This window comes from Pseudorasbora parva, chromosome 1, assembly GCF_024679245.1.
Source record: "Pseudorasbora parva isolate DD20220531a chromosome 1, ASM2467924v1, whole genome shotgun sequence".
Lineage (NCBI taxonomy): Eukaryota > Metazoa > Chordata > Actinopteri > Cypriniformes > Gobionidae > Pseudorasbora > Pseudorasbora parva.
Genome location: NC_090172.1, coordinates 787,552 through 802,595, shown reverse-complemented (window position 1 = coordinate 802,595; position 15,044 = coordinate 787,552). Strand labels below are relative to the sequence as shown.

At 43.6% G+C, this 15,044-nt stretch overlaps 1 protein-coding gene across 1 annotated transcript in view; it reads right to left on the bottom strand.

Moving 5' to 3' along the window:
* Positions 1-2,031: 2,031 nt before the first annotated feature.
* nsmaf (neutral sphingomyelinase (N-SMase) activation associated factor) overlaps positions 2,032-15,044 on the bottom strand; it is a 31,651-nt gene continuing 18,638 nt past the window's right edge. The window contains exons 25-31 of the mRNA XM_067448980.1: positions 11,803-11,870; positions 11,539-11,662; positions 10,773-10,856; positions 9,089-9,239; positions 8,647-8,749; positions 4,849-4,961; positions 2,032-3,460 (exon numbers count right to left, since the gene is read on the bottom strand). Coding sequence (XP_067305081.1) covers positions 3,366-3,460; positions 4,849-4,961; positions 8,647-8,749; positions 9,089-9,239; positions 10,773-10,856; positions 11,539-11,662; positions 11,803-11,870 — 738 coding nt within the window. The 3' untranslated portion in view covers positions 2,032-3,365. The remainder of the gene's footprint in view (positions 3,461-4,848; positions 4,962-8,646; positions 8,750-9,088; positions 9,240-10,772; positions 10,857-11,538; positions 11,663-11,802; positions 11,871-15,044) is intronic.

Below are 15,044 nucleotides of genomic sequence, written 5' to 3'. Positions count from 1 at the left end.
GAGAGAGAGAGAGAGAGAGAGAGAGAGAGAGAGAGAGAGAGAGAGAGAGAGAGAGAGAGAGAGAGAGAGAGAGAGAGAGAGAGAGAGAGAGAGAGAGAGAGAGAGAGAGAGAGAGAGAGAGAGAGAGAGAAGAGAGAGAGAGAGAGGAGAGAGAGAGAGAGAGAGAGAGAGAGAGAGAGAGAGAGAGAGAGATGCCGTGTGTAAATTTTACACTGTAAAAAATGCTCTTCTTATTTAGTTTTTTTTTTTACTTGTTTCCAGTCCAAATATATCACAATTCTTAAATCAAAATGCATTTACTAGACAAGTAAAATTACTTAAGATATTTTTTTCTTGTTTTCTGGGGAAAACATTTTTTCTGATCTGTCATTTTGCCTGTGTTAAGCAAAAAGTAAAGAAAAAAATATCTTATGTATTTTACTGATCTAGTAAATGCATCTTGACTTAAGAATTGTTAGATATTTAGACTGAAAACAAGACAGAATGACTGAGTCAGAAGAGCATTAATTAACAGTGTAGACGCATCTAGCAGTCCACCGCTTATATAATAAAGCTACAGTGGCTGACACAGGACAAAGATGTGGTCCTTTAAGTAGCTAGCGCTCCGTATAGCAGTTTGTCCCTTTAGGGCCACTGTAGAAACATGGCGGCACAAAATGGCGAATATAGTTGAATATTTAGTGTCCCCAACTGAGCAAGCCAAAAGCCAGAGGCGACGGTGGCAAGGAACCAAAACTCCTTTAGGACCGGAATGGGGAAAAAAACAGGCTTAAAAATGTTCTATGTGTATGCCATAGTAAAGAGATGTGTTTTTAGTCTAGATTTAAACTGACAGAGTGTGTCTGCTTCCCGAACAATGCTAGGAAGACTATTCCAGAGTTTAGGAGCTAAATAGGAAAAGGATCGACCGCCTGCAGTTGATTTAGATATTCTAGGTATGATCAACTGGCCAGAGTGTAGAGACCGCAGTAGACGTGATGGAGTATAATGTGTTAAGAGCTCGCTTAAGTACTGGAGCTAAACCATTTAGTGCTTTGAGGAATAAGCAGGATTTTAAAATGTCTGCGATGTTTAATAGGGAGCCAGTGCAGTGTTGACAGAACTGGACTAATATGATCATACTTCCTGGTTCTAGTAAGAACTCGAGCTGCTGCGGTTTGGACCAGCTGGAGTTTGTTTATTAAGCGAGCAGGGCAACCACCCAGTAGAGCATTACAATAATCTATCTATCTATCTATCTATCTATCTATCTATCTATCTATCTATCTATCTATCTATCTATCTATCTATCTATCTATCTATCTATCTATCTATCTATCTATCTATCTATCTATCTATCTATCTATCTATCTATCTATCTATCTATCTATCATGGACCAGCTGGAGTTTGTTTATTAAGCGAGCAGGGCAACCACCCAGTAGAGCATTACAATAATCTAGCCTTGAGCTCATGAACGCATCGACTAACTGTTCAGCATTTGGCATAATCTATCTGGCATAATCTATCTTCAGTAAGAAGGAGCATAGTTGTGAGGACACTGCCTTTTCTAGTATTTTTGACAGAAAGGGTAGATTTTAGATTGTCATCCTCCGATTTCGTTGGCTTTTCAGCCAAATTTAAACAATTCAAACAGCCAAAATGTAAAGTAGAGTTCATTATAAGCCACTGTAAGATTGATTTGTTTCCTCCAAAGTGTTTTTTCCTAACGCAACGTTGAAAAATGTCACAAACCGCAAATGATTGCATGATGCTGTCTGTAAATGATGTATTTATGTGGATAACGTTTTCAGAACACTTACTTAATGGGACTTCACCTGGTTAGATAAATTTAAAGTAAAATTTAAAAATTTAAAAATTAAAGCACTTACTTGTGTGCAAGAGTGGGCGTTGACTCTGGTTCCTGTGCATGACATAAGCCAATCAGAACGGGCCATTTACTGACACGCCTTAAAGGAGCCACGCCTTAAAAACTGATCAGAGGCTCAGAATAAAGACTGAAAATAATCGCTTTAATGCATGGTTGTTTTTTTTGTGCAAAAACTTTATTCATTTTGCGAGTGAACTACAAGGAACATACCAAAAGAAATGTTTAAATACTCCAAAAACAAACGTGACGCTTCCTCCCGTAACACTGATGAGCATGACTGTGTTCATCTGATAATAACAGAGACGGCTGACAATTCCCCAAAATATTACAACTTAAGAGACGTTTACACACTAAACACACTGTCAGAGACAACACACTTATCAAACTAATACACACACACCGCAAAAGATTGAAATCATAAACATGGAAAACGCATTTTCTGTACTTGGTTTACTTTTAATACGCAATATTGAGACTGAATGGATTTTCAATGATAATATCTGAAGATCTATGACACCAAATGATGCAGATATATCAGAATAATTATAAAGAGCTTCAGAAAAGCTTTTAAAAGAAGAAACTGTTCATGAATTAAACAACCACTCAACAAACTTGGTCCATCTGCTAAGTCGTGAGGAAATAAAAAACATTTATAAAAAAAAAAAACAGAATTACACACATCAAACTCAGAAACATAATGTAATAAAACATGCAGTCCACACATAAGCATTTAGGCTTTTTCATACTTTAATGGACAGTAATAACTTTCTTCTTAACTCATAATGTTCTTCACTGAAGAGCATTGCTTCAATATTATATCATAAATAACAGCATATGAAATATACAGTTTGATATACAAATGCATCCATAACCTGTCAAATATGTAATACTATAATTTATTATATTACAGAAGGTTTTACTCTAATATTTCATCATACATAGTGTAATAATTCATATGTTGAAGCTGAACATGCGCACATATTTATAGAGTGGGCATTAATAATAACGCTCAAGATTAAATTATTAAAAACTAAGGCACATTAAAATAATCCCAAACGTCTTTAGTTCAAACGTGCAGGACATTAAACATAATCCATGATAATACTTCTGAACATTCCTTACTCACCTATAATAATAAAGGTGGTAGTGATGATTTGGAGGTTATATTAATAATAACAATGGCTGATTGTCTAAATCATATGTTGCTGTTTTTATGCCGATTGAAGTCAAAACATGATGTTATATATGCATCATAGAATAAAAGAAAAACAGATTGAGCCAAATATTTCATTTGATGAAAATATTGCCGTTATCGCAGCGAGGTTGAGTTCTTCAGTTCTAAAACAATAAATAATAATAACGAAACACTATTGGTTTAAAACCGGCTTCTGTCTCAGAAAACTGACCAAATATATTCAAGATTATTGAACAGATCTCATTCTGTGTGTGTGTGTGTGTGTGTGTGTGTGTGTGTGTGTGTGTGTGTGTGTGTGTGTGTTAATACTGGTGTTTCCACAGAACGATCTGTTTGTCCACACCACCAGTGATGATCGTGCTGCACTGATCACTCATCCACATACACGATATAGCACCTGCAGAACACACACACAAACACACACACACACACACACACACACACACACACACACACACACACACACACACACACACACACACACACACACACACACACACACACACACACACACACACACACACACACACACACACACACACACACACACACACACACACACACACACACACACACACACAATTTTTATCTCACAATTGTGAGTTATAAAGATGGAATTACGAGAGATACACTTTTAGGCATAACATTATGACCATTATGACAGTGTGAAGTAATTCAACACTGATGATCTCTTCATCAGCTGTTAGTGGGTGGGATATATTAGGCAGCAAGTGAACATTTCATCCTCAGAGTTGATGTGTGTGAAGCAGGAGAAATGGGCAAGCGTAAGGATTTGAGCGAGTTTGGCCAGATTGTGACGGCTAGACGACTGGGTCAGAGCATTTCCAAAACTGCAGCTCTTGTGGGCTGTTCCCGGTCTGCAGTGGTCAGTATCTATCAAAAGTGCTCCAAGGAAGGACCAGTGGAGAACCGGCCACAGGGTCATGGCCGGCCAAGGCTCATTGATGCACGTGGGGAGCGAAGGCTGGCCCGTGGGGTCCGATCAAACAGACGAGCTACTGGAGCTCAAACTGCTCCAGAAGTTAATGCTGGTTCTGATAGAAAGCTGTCAGAATACACAGAGCAGCTCAGTTTGAGGCGTATGGGGCGGCATAGGGTGACCTCTGACCCCTGACCCCGCCGAAAGCACCAACAGTGGCACGTGAGCATCAGAACTGGACCACGGAGCAATGGAAGAAAATGGCCTGGTCTGAGGAATCACGTGTTCTTCTACATCACGTGGATGGCTGGGTGTGTGTGTGTGTGCGTGGCTTACCTGGGGAACACATGGCCCCAGGATGCACTATGGGAAGAAGGCGAGCCGGCGGAGGCAGTGTGATGCTTTGGCCAATGTTCTGCTGGGAAACCTTGGGTCCTCCATCCATGTGGATGTTACTTTGACACGCTCCACCTACCTAAGCATTGCTGAGACCATGTTCAGCCTTTGATGGAAACGGTATTCTGGTGGCTGTGGCTCTTCCAGCAGGATAATGCTCCTGACACAAAGCACAACAACCAGTTTGAGGCGTTGACTCGGCCTCCAGATTCCCCAGATCTCAATCCAATCGAGCATCTGTGGGATGTGCTGAACAAACAAGTCAGATCCGTCACACCTCACAACTTAAAGGACTTAAAGGATCTGCTGCTAACATCTTGGTGTCAGACACTACAGCATACCGTCAGGGATCTAGTGGAGTCCATGTCTCGACGGGTCAGAGGACCAACACACCTGGTCATAATATTATGGCTGATCAGTGTGAAGTGTTGTCAGTGAGGTGTGTTTACCTGAGTGAGCAGCAGGGATTGTGTGTGTGACTTTACTGCTGAGCAGGTTCCACACACTGAGATCTCCAGACGCTCCTCCAGACAACACTGTGCTGCCATCCCAGCAGAAGCACCTACAACACATGAAATATACAGAAGATGAGCCACAACTCCTCGACATGAGTGTGTGCAGTGAAGAGTGTGTGTGTGAAGAGTGTGTGTTGAAGAGTGTGTGCTGTGAAGAGTGTGTGCTGTGAAGAGTGTGTGCGGTGAAGAGTGTGTGCGGTGAAGAGTGTGTTGTGAAGTGTGTGCTGTGAAGATTGTGTGCGGTGAAGAGTGTGTGCAGTGAAGAGTGTGTGTTGAAGAGTGTGTGCAGTGAAGAGTGTGTGTTGAAGAGTGTGTGCAGTGAAGAGTTTGTGCTGTGAAGAGTGTGTGCGGTGAAGAGTGTGTGTTGTGAAGTGTGTGTGCGGTGAAGAGTGTGTGTTGTGAAGTGTGTGCTGTGAAGAGTGTGTGCGGTGAAGATTGTGTGCTGTGGAGAGTGTGTGCAGTGAAGTGTGTGCTGTGAAGAGTGTGTGCAGTGAAGAGTGTGTGTTGTGAAGTGTGTGCTGTGGAGAGTGTGTGCGGTGAAGAGTGTGTGTTGTGAAGTGTGTGTGCAGTGAAGAGTGTGTGCAGTGAAGTGTGTGCTGTGGAGAGTGTGTGTTGTGAAGTGTGTGCTGTGGAGAGTGTGTGTTGTGAAGTGTGTGCTGTGGAGAGTGTGTGTTGTGAAGTGTGTGCTGTGGAGAGTGTGTGCAATGAAGTGTGCGCGGTGAAGTGTGTGCTGTGAAGAGTGTGTGCGGTGAAGATTGTGTGCTGTGGAGAGTGTGTGCAATGAAGTGTGCGCGGTGAAGTGTGTGTGCAGTGAAGAGTGTGTGCAGTGAAGTGTGTGCTGTGGAGAGTGTGTGTTGTGAAGTGTGTGTGCAGTGAAGAGTGTGTGCAGTGAAGTGTGTGCTGTGGAGAGTGTGTGCTGTGAAGAGTGTGCTGTGGAGAGTGTGTGCAGTGAAGTGTGTGCTGTGGAGAGTGTGTGTTGTGAAGTGTGTGTGCAGTGAAGAGTGTGTGCAGTGAAGTGTGTGCTGTGGAGAGTGTGTGTTGTGAAGTGTGTGCTGTGGAGAGTGTGTGCAGTGAAGAGTGTGTGCTGTGGAGTGTGTGTGCAGTGAAGAATGTATGTTGTGAGGAGTGTGTGCAGTGAAGAGTGTGTGCAGTGAAGAATGTATGTTGTGAGGAGTGTGTGTTGTGAAGTGTGTGCAGTGAAGAGTGTGTGTAGTGAAGAGTGTGTGTAGTGAAGAGTGTGTGCAGTGAAGAGTGTGTGCAGTGAAGAGTGTGTGCAGTGAAGTGTGTGCGGTGGAGAGTGTGTGTTGTGAAGTGTGTGCTGTGAAGAGTGTGTTGTGAAGTGTGTGCTGTGGAGAGTGTGTGCAGTGAAGAGTGTGTGCAGTGAAGAATGTGTGCAGTGAAGAGTGTGCAGTGAAGAGATGTGTGCGGTGAAGAGATGTGTGCGGTGAAGAGTGTGTGCGGTGAAGAGTGTGTACGGTGAAGAGTGTGTGCTGTGAAGAGTGTGTGCTGTGAAGAGTGTGTGCGGTGAAGAGTGTGTGCGGTGAAGAGTGTGTGCGGTGAAGAGTGTGTGCGGTGAAGAGTGTGTGCGGTGAAGAGTGTGTGCGGTGAAGAGTGTGTACAGAGAAGAGTGTGTGCTGTGAAGAGTGTGTGCGGTGAAGAGTGTGTGCGGTGAAGAGTGTGTGCGGTGAAGAGTGTGTGCGGTGAAGAGTGTGTGCGGTGAAGAGTGTGTGTTGAGAAGTGTGTGCTGTGAAGAGTGTGTGCTGTGCAGAGTGTGTGCTGTGCAGAGTGTGTGTTGTGAAGTGTGTGCTGTGAAGAGTGTGTGCGGTGAAGAGTGTGTGTTGTGAAGTGTGTGCTGTGAAGAGTGTGTGCAGTGAAGAGTGTGTGTTGTGAAGTGTGTGCTGTGGAGAGTGTGTGCAATGAAGTGTGCGCGGTGAAGTGTGTGTGCAGTGAAGAGATGTGTGCGGTGAAGAGTGTGTGCGGTGAAGAGTGTGTGCGGTGAAGAGTGTGTACAGTGAAGAGTGTGTGCTGTGAAGAGTGTGTGCTGTGAAGAGTGTGTGCTGTGAAGAGTGTGTGCTGTGAAGAGTGTGTGCGGTGAAGAGTGTGTGCGGTGAAGAGTGTGTACAGTGAAGAGTGTGTGCTGTGAAGAGTGTGTGCTGTGAAGAGTGTGTGCGGTGAAGAGTGTGTTGTGAAGTGTGTGCTGTGAAGAGTGTGTGCTGTGCAGAGTGTGTGCTGTGAAGAGTGTGTGCGGTGAAGTGTGTGCTGTGAAGAGTGTGTGCTGTGCAGAGTGTGTGTTGTGAAGTGTGTGCTGTGAAGAGTGTGTGCTGTGCAGAGTGTGTGCTGTGCAGAGTGTGTGCTGTGCAGAGTGTGTGCTGTGCAGAGTGTGTGTTGTGAAGTGTGTGCTGTGAAGAGTGTGTGCGGTGAAGAGTGTGTGCTGTGAAGTGTGTGCTGTGAAGAGTGTGTGTTGTGAAGTGTGTGCTGTGAAGAGTGTGTGCGGTGAAGAGTGTGTGTTGTGAAGTGTGTGCTGTGAAGAGTGTGTGTTGTGAAGTGTGTGCTGTGAAGAGTGTGTGCGGTGAAGAGTGTGTGTTGAGAAGTGTGTGCTGTGAAGAGTGTGTGCTGTGAAGAGTGTGTGTTGTGAAGAGTGTGTGCTTTGAAGAGTGTGTGTTGTGAAGAGTGTGTGCAGTGAAGAGTGTGTGCAGTGAAGAGTGTGTGCTGTGAAGTGTGTGCTGTGAAGTGTGTGCTGTGAAGAGTGTGTGTTGTGAAGTGTGTGCTGTGAAGAGTGTGTGCGGTGAAGAGTGTGTGCTGTGAAGAGTGTGTGCTGTGAAGAGTGTGTGTTGTGAAGAGTGTGTGCTGTGAAGAGTGTGTGCTGTGAAGAGTGTGTGCGGTGAAGAGTGTGTGCTGTGAAGAGTGTGTGTTGTGAAGAGTGTGTGCTGTGAAGAGTGTGCTGTGAAGAGTGTGTGCGGTGAAGAGTGTGTGTTGTGAAGTGTGTGCTGTGAAGAGTGTGTGTTGTGAAGAGTGTGTGCTGTGAAGAGTGTGTGCTGTGAAGAGTGTGTGCTGTGCAGTGTGTGCGGTGAAGAGTGTGTGTTGTGAAGAGTGTGTGCGATGAAGAGTGTGTGCGGTGAAGAGTGTGTGTTGTGAAGAGTGTGTGCGGTGAAGAGTGTGTGTTGTGAAGAGTGTGCTGTGAAGAGTGTGTGCTGTAAAGAGTAAGTGCGGTGAAGAGTGTGTGTTGAGAAGTGTGTGCGGTGAAGAGAGTGTGCTGTGAAGAGTGTGTGCTGTGAAGAGTGTGTGCAGTGAAGAGTGTGTGCAGTGAAGAGTGTGTGCAGTGAAGAGTGTGTGCAGTGAAGAGTGTGTGCAGTGAAGGGTGTGTGTTGTGAAGAGTGTGTGTTGTGAAGAGTTTGTGCAGTGAAGAGTGTGTGTTGTGAAGAGTGTGTGCAGTGAAGAGTGTGTGCGTGTTGTGAAGAGTGTGTTGTAAAGAGTATGTGCAGTGAAGAGTGTGTCCAGTGAAGTGTGTGTGTAGTGAAGAGTGTGTGCAGTGAGGAGTGTGTGCGTGTTGTGAAGAGTGTGTCCAATGAAGTGTGTGTGTAGTGAAGAGTGTGTGCAGTGAAGAGTGTGTGCATTGAAATGTGTTTGTAGTGAAGAGTGTGTGCAGTGAAGAGTGTTTGTGGTGTGGAGACTGTGTGCTGTGAAGAGTGTGTGCAGTGAAGAGTGTGTGTTGTGAAGAGTGTGTGTTGTGACCTCTGCTCCAGCTCAGCATGGACAGTAGCGATGAGCATTCCTGTCTGCACATCTGTCACTGCCAGACACGAGTCCTCGCCAATACTCAGGATGTGCCTGCTGTCTGAACACACACACACACACACACAGGTTTGTTTCACTATATTAGTGAGGACATTACATAGACTTCCATTGATTTTATATCAGGTTAATGATACTTTCTATCCCCTAACCCAACCCCTATCCCTAAACCTACCCATCACAGAAACATCTGCAGAACAACAGATTTAAATAAAAACATGTTTTGGCCGATTTATAAGCCTTTTAAACTAGTGAGGACCAGTCCAATGTCCTCACTAGTGGGTCATTTTCATGTTTTACTATATAAGTGAGGACATTTGTGTCCTCACAAGTATTGCCAAACAAGGAACACAAACACGCACACACACACACACACACTCACCGGGGCTGAAGGCCAGCTGATGGATCTTCCCTGAGTGGCAGCTCAGCTGATTGAGTGGCAGTGGGCTGCTGATGTCCCAAACGGTGAGCGTTCCTTCTTTAGTGCCCGTGGCCAGAAGTGTGCCGGCTGGGCTCAGATCTAACGCGTTCACCTGTGGAGTGGACACACAACATGCTCTATTACACTAACTAATGACACCACTAAATAATATAAAGGCACTTCTCTTGAATAGGTTACAAATACTTAATAAGCTACATAAAGTATCATTGCAGAATTATATAACAAGAAAACAAAAGGTGTGTCCCAATTTACGTTCATATGCACAATCCTCTGTATCAATAGATTAGTGCATGAGTTTACACTGAGAACTCCAAACAGAAAAGTGCACACACACGATGGATAGATGCACTATTATGATGGACGGATGCACTTTTATGATGGACGGATGCACTATTATGATGGACGGATGCACTATTGTGATGGATAGATGCACTATTATGATGGATGGATGCACTTTTATGATGGATAGATGCACTTTTATGATGATAGATGCACTTTTATGATGGATGGATGCACTATTATGATGGATAGATGCACTATTGTGATGGATGGATGCACTATTATGATGGACGGATGCACTTTTATGATGGACGGATGCACTATTATGATGGACGGATGCACTATTGTGATGGATAGATGCACTATTATGATGGATGGATGCACTTTTATGATGGATAGATGCACTTTTATGATGATAGATGCACTTTTATGATGGATGGATGCACTATTATGATGGATAGATGCACTATTGTGATGGATGGATGCACTATTATGATGGATAGATGCACTATTGTGATGGATAGATGCACTTTTATGATGGATAGATGCACTATTGTGATGGATAGATGCACTATTATGATGGATAGATGCACTATTATGATGGATGGATGCACTTTTATGATGGATAGATGCACTATTATGATGGATAGATGCACTATTATGATGGATGGATGCACTTTTATGATGGATAGATGCACTTTTATGATGGATAGATGCACTATTATGATGGATAGATGCACTTTTATGATGATAGATGCACTTTTATGATGGATAGATGCACTATTATGATGGATAGATGCACTATTATGATGGATAGATGCACTTTTATGATGGATAGATGCACTATTATGATGGATAGATGCACTTTTATGATGATAGATGCACTTTTATGATGGATAGATGCACTTTTATGATGGATAGATGCACTTTTATGATGGTTGGATGCATTTTTTTGATGGATAGATGCACTTTTATAATGGATAGATGCACTTTTATGATGGATGGATGCACTTTTATGATGGATAGATGCACTATTATGATGGATAGATGCACTATTATGATGGATAGATGCACTATTATGATGGATAGATGCACTATTATGATGGATAGATGCACTATTATGATGGATGGATGCACTATTATGATGGATAGATGCACTATTATGATGATAGATTCTTCTGAAAGCAGAATGTCACACACACCGAGGATGACATGAGGGAGAGTAAATCATGGGGTCAGAGTCTTTCTAGCCCTATTTTTGCACAACTATTCTAAAAAAAGTGCCAAACACGAAGAGTGAGTTCTTTGACTAGTTTGCCTATATTGCAGTTTTAGGTTTACCAACCCCGGCCTCGTGCTCAAACTCAGCAAGCGGCTCAAACCCCATCCGTTTGTTACTGGAGACGTCCGCAGCAACACACTTCCAGATCTGGAGAAGGGGAACACAAAGCAGGAACTCAAGACCAGACACTATCTTTAAAGGTTACAACCACATAAAGAGTGAATTGTGACTTTATATCACGCAATTGCGAGTTTATATCTCAGAATTGTGACTTTATATCAAAGGGTTATTGAACAACGACAAAATTGACATAATGATGCCAAGCTGAATCTGAGGCTGTAACTCTGACACACTTTGACATATTCACACCTAACTGTGTGTGTATTATCGTCTCCTCACACTGACCACATGACACCAATTTAGTCACAGCACCACCTATTGGTCAAACATCATAAGCAATTAAATCATATTATTAGTGATTATATATACGTATGTTTTTTCAGCTGTTCTGCCTAGAAAAAAAAATCTCTTTGATTACTCATTGTTGCAGTGGGTCTGAAGCTCATAACTCATCATGACTTTTAGTGTTCAATAGATACGTAATATAACTATTGTTGCAATTATTCATGAGAGCACACAATGCATAACTATTCCACTGAAAGTAGTTTAATAATGCATTATATGTAAAGGTAAAGTAAAGTGTTACCAAATATGCCACTATAATTTTTCTGAAGACGTCAGGAAACGTCAGCATGAAAGTCAGAAACTACACAGGAAATCTCTAAATGTTATGTAAGAGAGCAAACTCGTGAACACTAAATGAGAGCACCTTCACAGTGGAGTCCCAGGATGCCGTGTAAAGTTTGTCGTCCCTCCAGCAAATATGACTGACAGCATCATCGTGACCCATCAGAGTCTCTTGTCTTCGTCCATATGCTATTGAATAAAAATATCTGCAGCAAACAAGACAGAGATCAAAGAAATAAAGGGGAGACGGAGTGATTAAAGATGAGAAATGTGTTAAACTAACATAAGAAAACTAACATATGTGTTAAAGGGATACGGTTGTGATTACTATACTGAAAATGCTCACACATTATTGTCCCAGGAAGAGCAGACGACGATCTCCTCATCGGGCAGCATCAGACAGGACGACAGCGCCTGAGTCAAATAAGCTTTTATTTCATGTGGCCGTGGTATAAAGTGGCCCCAAATGTATTTGAACATATTCCCTATCCCCTATATAGAGCACTGTTTGATCGTTCCCTATCCCCTATATAGAGCACTGTTTGATCGTTCCCTATCCCCTATATAGAGCACTGTCTGATCGTTCCCTATCCCCTATATAGAGCACTGTCTGATCGTTCCCTATCCCCTATATAGAGCACTGTTTGATCGTTCCCTATCCCCTATATAGAGCACTGTCTGATCGTTCCCTATCCCCTATATAGAGCACTGTTTGATCGTTCCCTATCCCCTATATAGTGCACTGTCTGATCTTTCCCCATCCCCTATATAGTGCACTGTCTGATCGTTCCCTATCCCCTATATAGTGCACTGTCTGATCGTTCCCTATCCCCTATATAGAGCACTGTTTGATCGTTCCTTATCCCCTATATAGAGCACTGTTTGATCGTTCCCTATCCCCTGTATAGAGCACTGTCTGATCGTTCCCTATCCCCTATATAGTGCACTGTCTGATCGTTCCTTATCCCCTATATAGAGCACTGTTTGATCGTTCCCTATCCCCTATATAGAGCACTGTCTGATCGTTCCTTATCCCCTATATAGAGCACTGTTTGATCGTTCCCTATCCCCTATATAGTGCACTGTCTGATCGTTCCTTATCCCCTATATAGAGCACTGTTTGATCGTTCCCTATCCCCTATATAGAGCACTGTCTGATCGTTCCTTATCCCCTATATAGAGCACTGTTTGATCGTTCCCTATCCCCTATATAGAGCACTGTTTGATCGTTCCCTATCCCCTATATAGAGCACTGTTTGATCGTTCCCTATCCCCTATATAGAGCACTGTCTGATCGTTCCCCATCCCCTATATAGTGCACTGTCTGATCGTTCCCTATCCCCTATATAGTGCACTGTCTGATCGTTCCCTATCCCCTATATAGAGCACTGTTTGATCGTTCCTTATCCCCTATATAGAGCACTGTTTGATCGTTCCCTATCCCCTGTATAGAGCACTGTCTGATCGTTCCCTATCCCCTATATAGTGCACTGTCTGATCGTTCCTTATCCCTATATAGTGCACTGTCTGATCATTCCCTATCCCCTATATAGAGCACTGTTTGATCGTTCCCTATCCCCTATATAGAGCACTGTCTGATCGTTCCCTATCCCCTATATAGTGCACTGTCTGATCGTTCCCTATCCCCTATATAGTGCACTGTCTGATCGTTCCCTATCCCCTATATAGAGCACTGTCTGATCGTTCCCTATCCCCTATATAGTGCACTGTCTGATCGTTCCCTATCCCCTATATAGTGCACTGTCTGATCGTTCCCTATCCCCTATATAGAGCACTGTCTGATCGTTCCCTATCCCCTATATAGAGCACTGTCTGATCGTTCCCTATCCCCTATATAGAGCACTGTCTGATCGTTCCCTATCCCCTATATAGAGCACTGTCTGATCGTTCCCTATCCCCTATATAGTGCACTGTCTGATCGTTCCCTATCCCCTATATAGTGCACTGTCTGATCGTTCCCCATCCCCCATATAGTGCACTGTCTGATCGTTCCCTATCCCCTATATAGTGCACTGTCTGATCATTCCCTATCCCCTATATAGAGCACTGTCTGATCGTTCCCTATCCCCTATATAGTGCACTGTCTGATCGTTCCCTATCCCCTATATAGAGCACTGTCTGATCGTTCCCTATCCCCTATATAGTGCACTGTCTGATCGTTCCCTATCCCCTATATAGTGCACTGTCTGATCGTTCCCTATCGCCTATATAGAGCACTGTCTGATCGTTCCTTATCGCCTATATAGTGCACTGTCTGATCGTTCCCTATCCCCTATATAGTGCACTACCTGATCGTTCCCTATCCCCTATATAGTGCACTACCTGATCGTTCCCTATCCCCTATATAGAGCACTACCTGATCGTTTCCTATCCCCTATATAGTGCACTACCTGATCGTTCCCTATCCCCTATATAGAGCACTGTCTGATCGTTCCCTATCCCCTATATAGTGCACTGTCTGATCGTTCCCTATCCCCTATATAGTGCACTGTCTGACCGTTCCCTATCCCCTATATAGAGCACTGTCTGATCGTTCCCTATCCCCTATATAGTGCACTGTCAGATCGTTCCCTATCCCCTATATAGTGCACTGTCAGATCGTTCCCTATCCCCTATATAGAGCACTGGCTGATCGTTCCCTATCCCCTAAATAGAGCACTGTTTGATCGTTCCCTATCCCCTATATAGAGCACTGTCTGATCGTTCCCTATCCCCTATATAGAGCACTGTTTGATCGTTCCCTATCCCCTATATAGAGCACTGTTTGATCGTTCCCTATCCCCTATATAGAGCACTGTTTGATCGTTCCCTATCCCCTATATAGAGCACTGTCTGATCGTTCCCTATCCCCTATATGGAGCACTGTCTGATCGTTCCCTATCACCTATATAGTGCACTGTCTGATCGTTCTCGATCCCCTATATAGAGCACTGTTTGATCGTTCCCTATCGCCTATATAGAGCACTGTCTGATCGTTCCTTATCGCCTATATAGTGCACTGTCTGATCGTTCCCTATCCCCTATATAGTGCACTGTCTGATCGTTCCCCATCTCCTATATAGTGCACTGTCTGATCGTTCCCTATCCCCTATATAGAGCACTGCCTGATTGTTCCCTATCGCCTATATAGTGCACTGTCTGATCGTTCCCTATCCCCTATATAGTGCACTGTCTGATCGTTCCCCATCTCCTATATAGTGCACTGTCTGATCGTTCACTATCCCCTATATAGTGCACTGTCTGATTGTTCCCTATCCCCTATATAGAGCACTGTTTGATCGTTCCCTATCCCCTATATAGAGCACTGTCTGATCGTTCCTTATCGCCTATATAGTGCACTGTCTGATCGTTCCCTATCCCCTATATAGTGCACTGTCTGATCGTTTCCCATCTCCTATATAGTGCACTGTCTGATCGTTCACTATCCCCTATATAGTGCACTGTCTGATTGTTCCCTATCCCCTATATAGTGCACTGTCTGATCGTTCCCCATCCCCTATATAGTGCACTGTCTGATCGTTCCCCATACCCCATATAGTGCACTGTCTGATCGTTCCCTATCCCCTA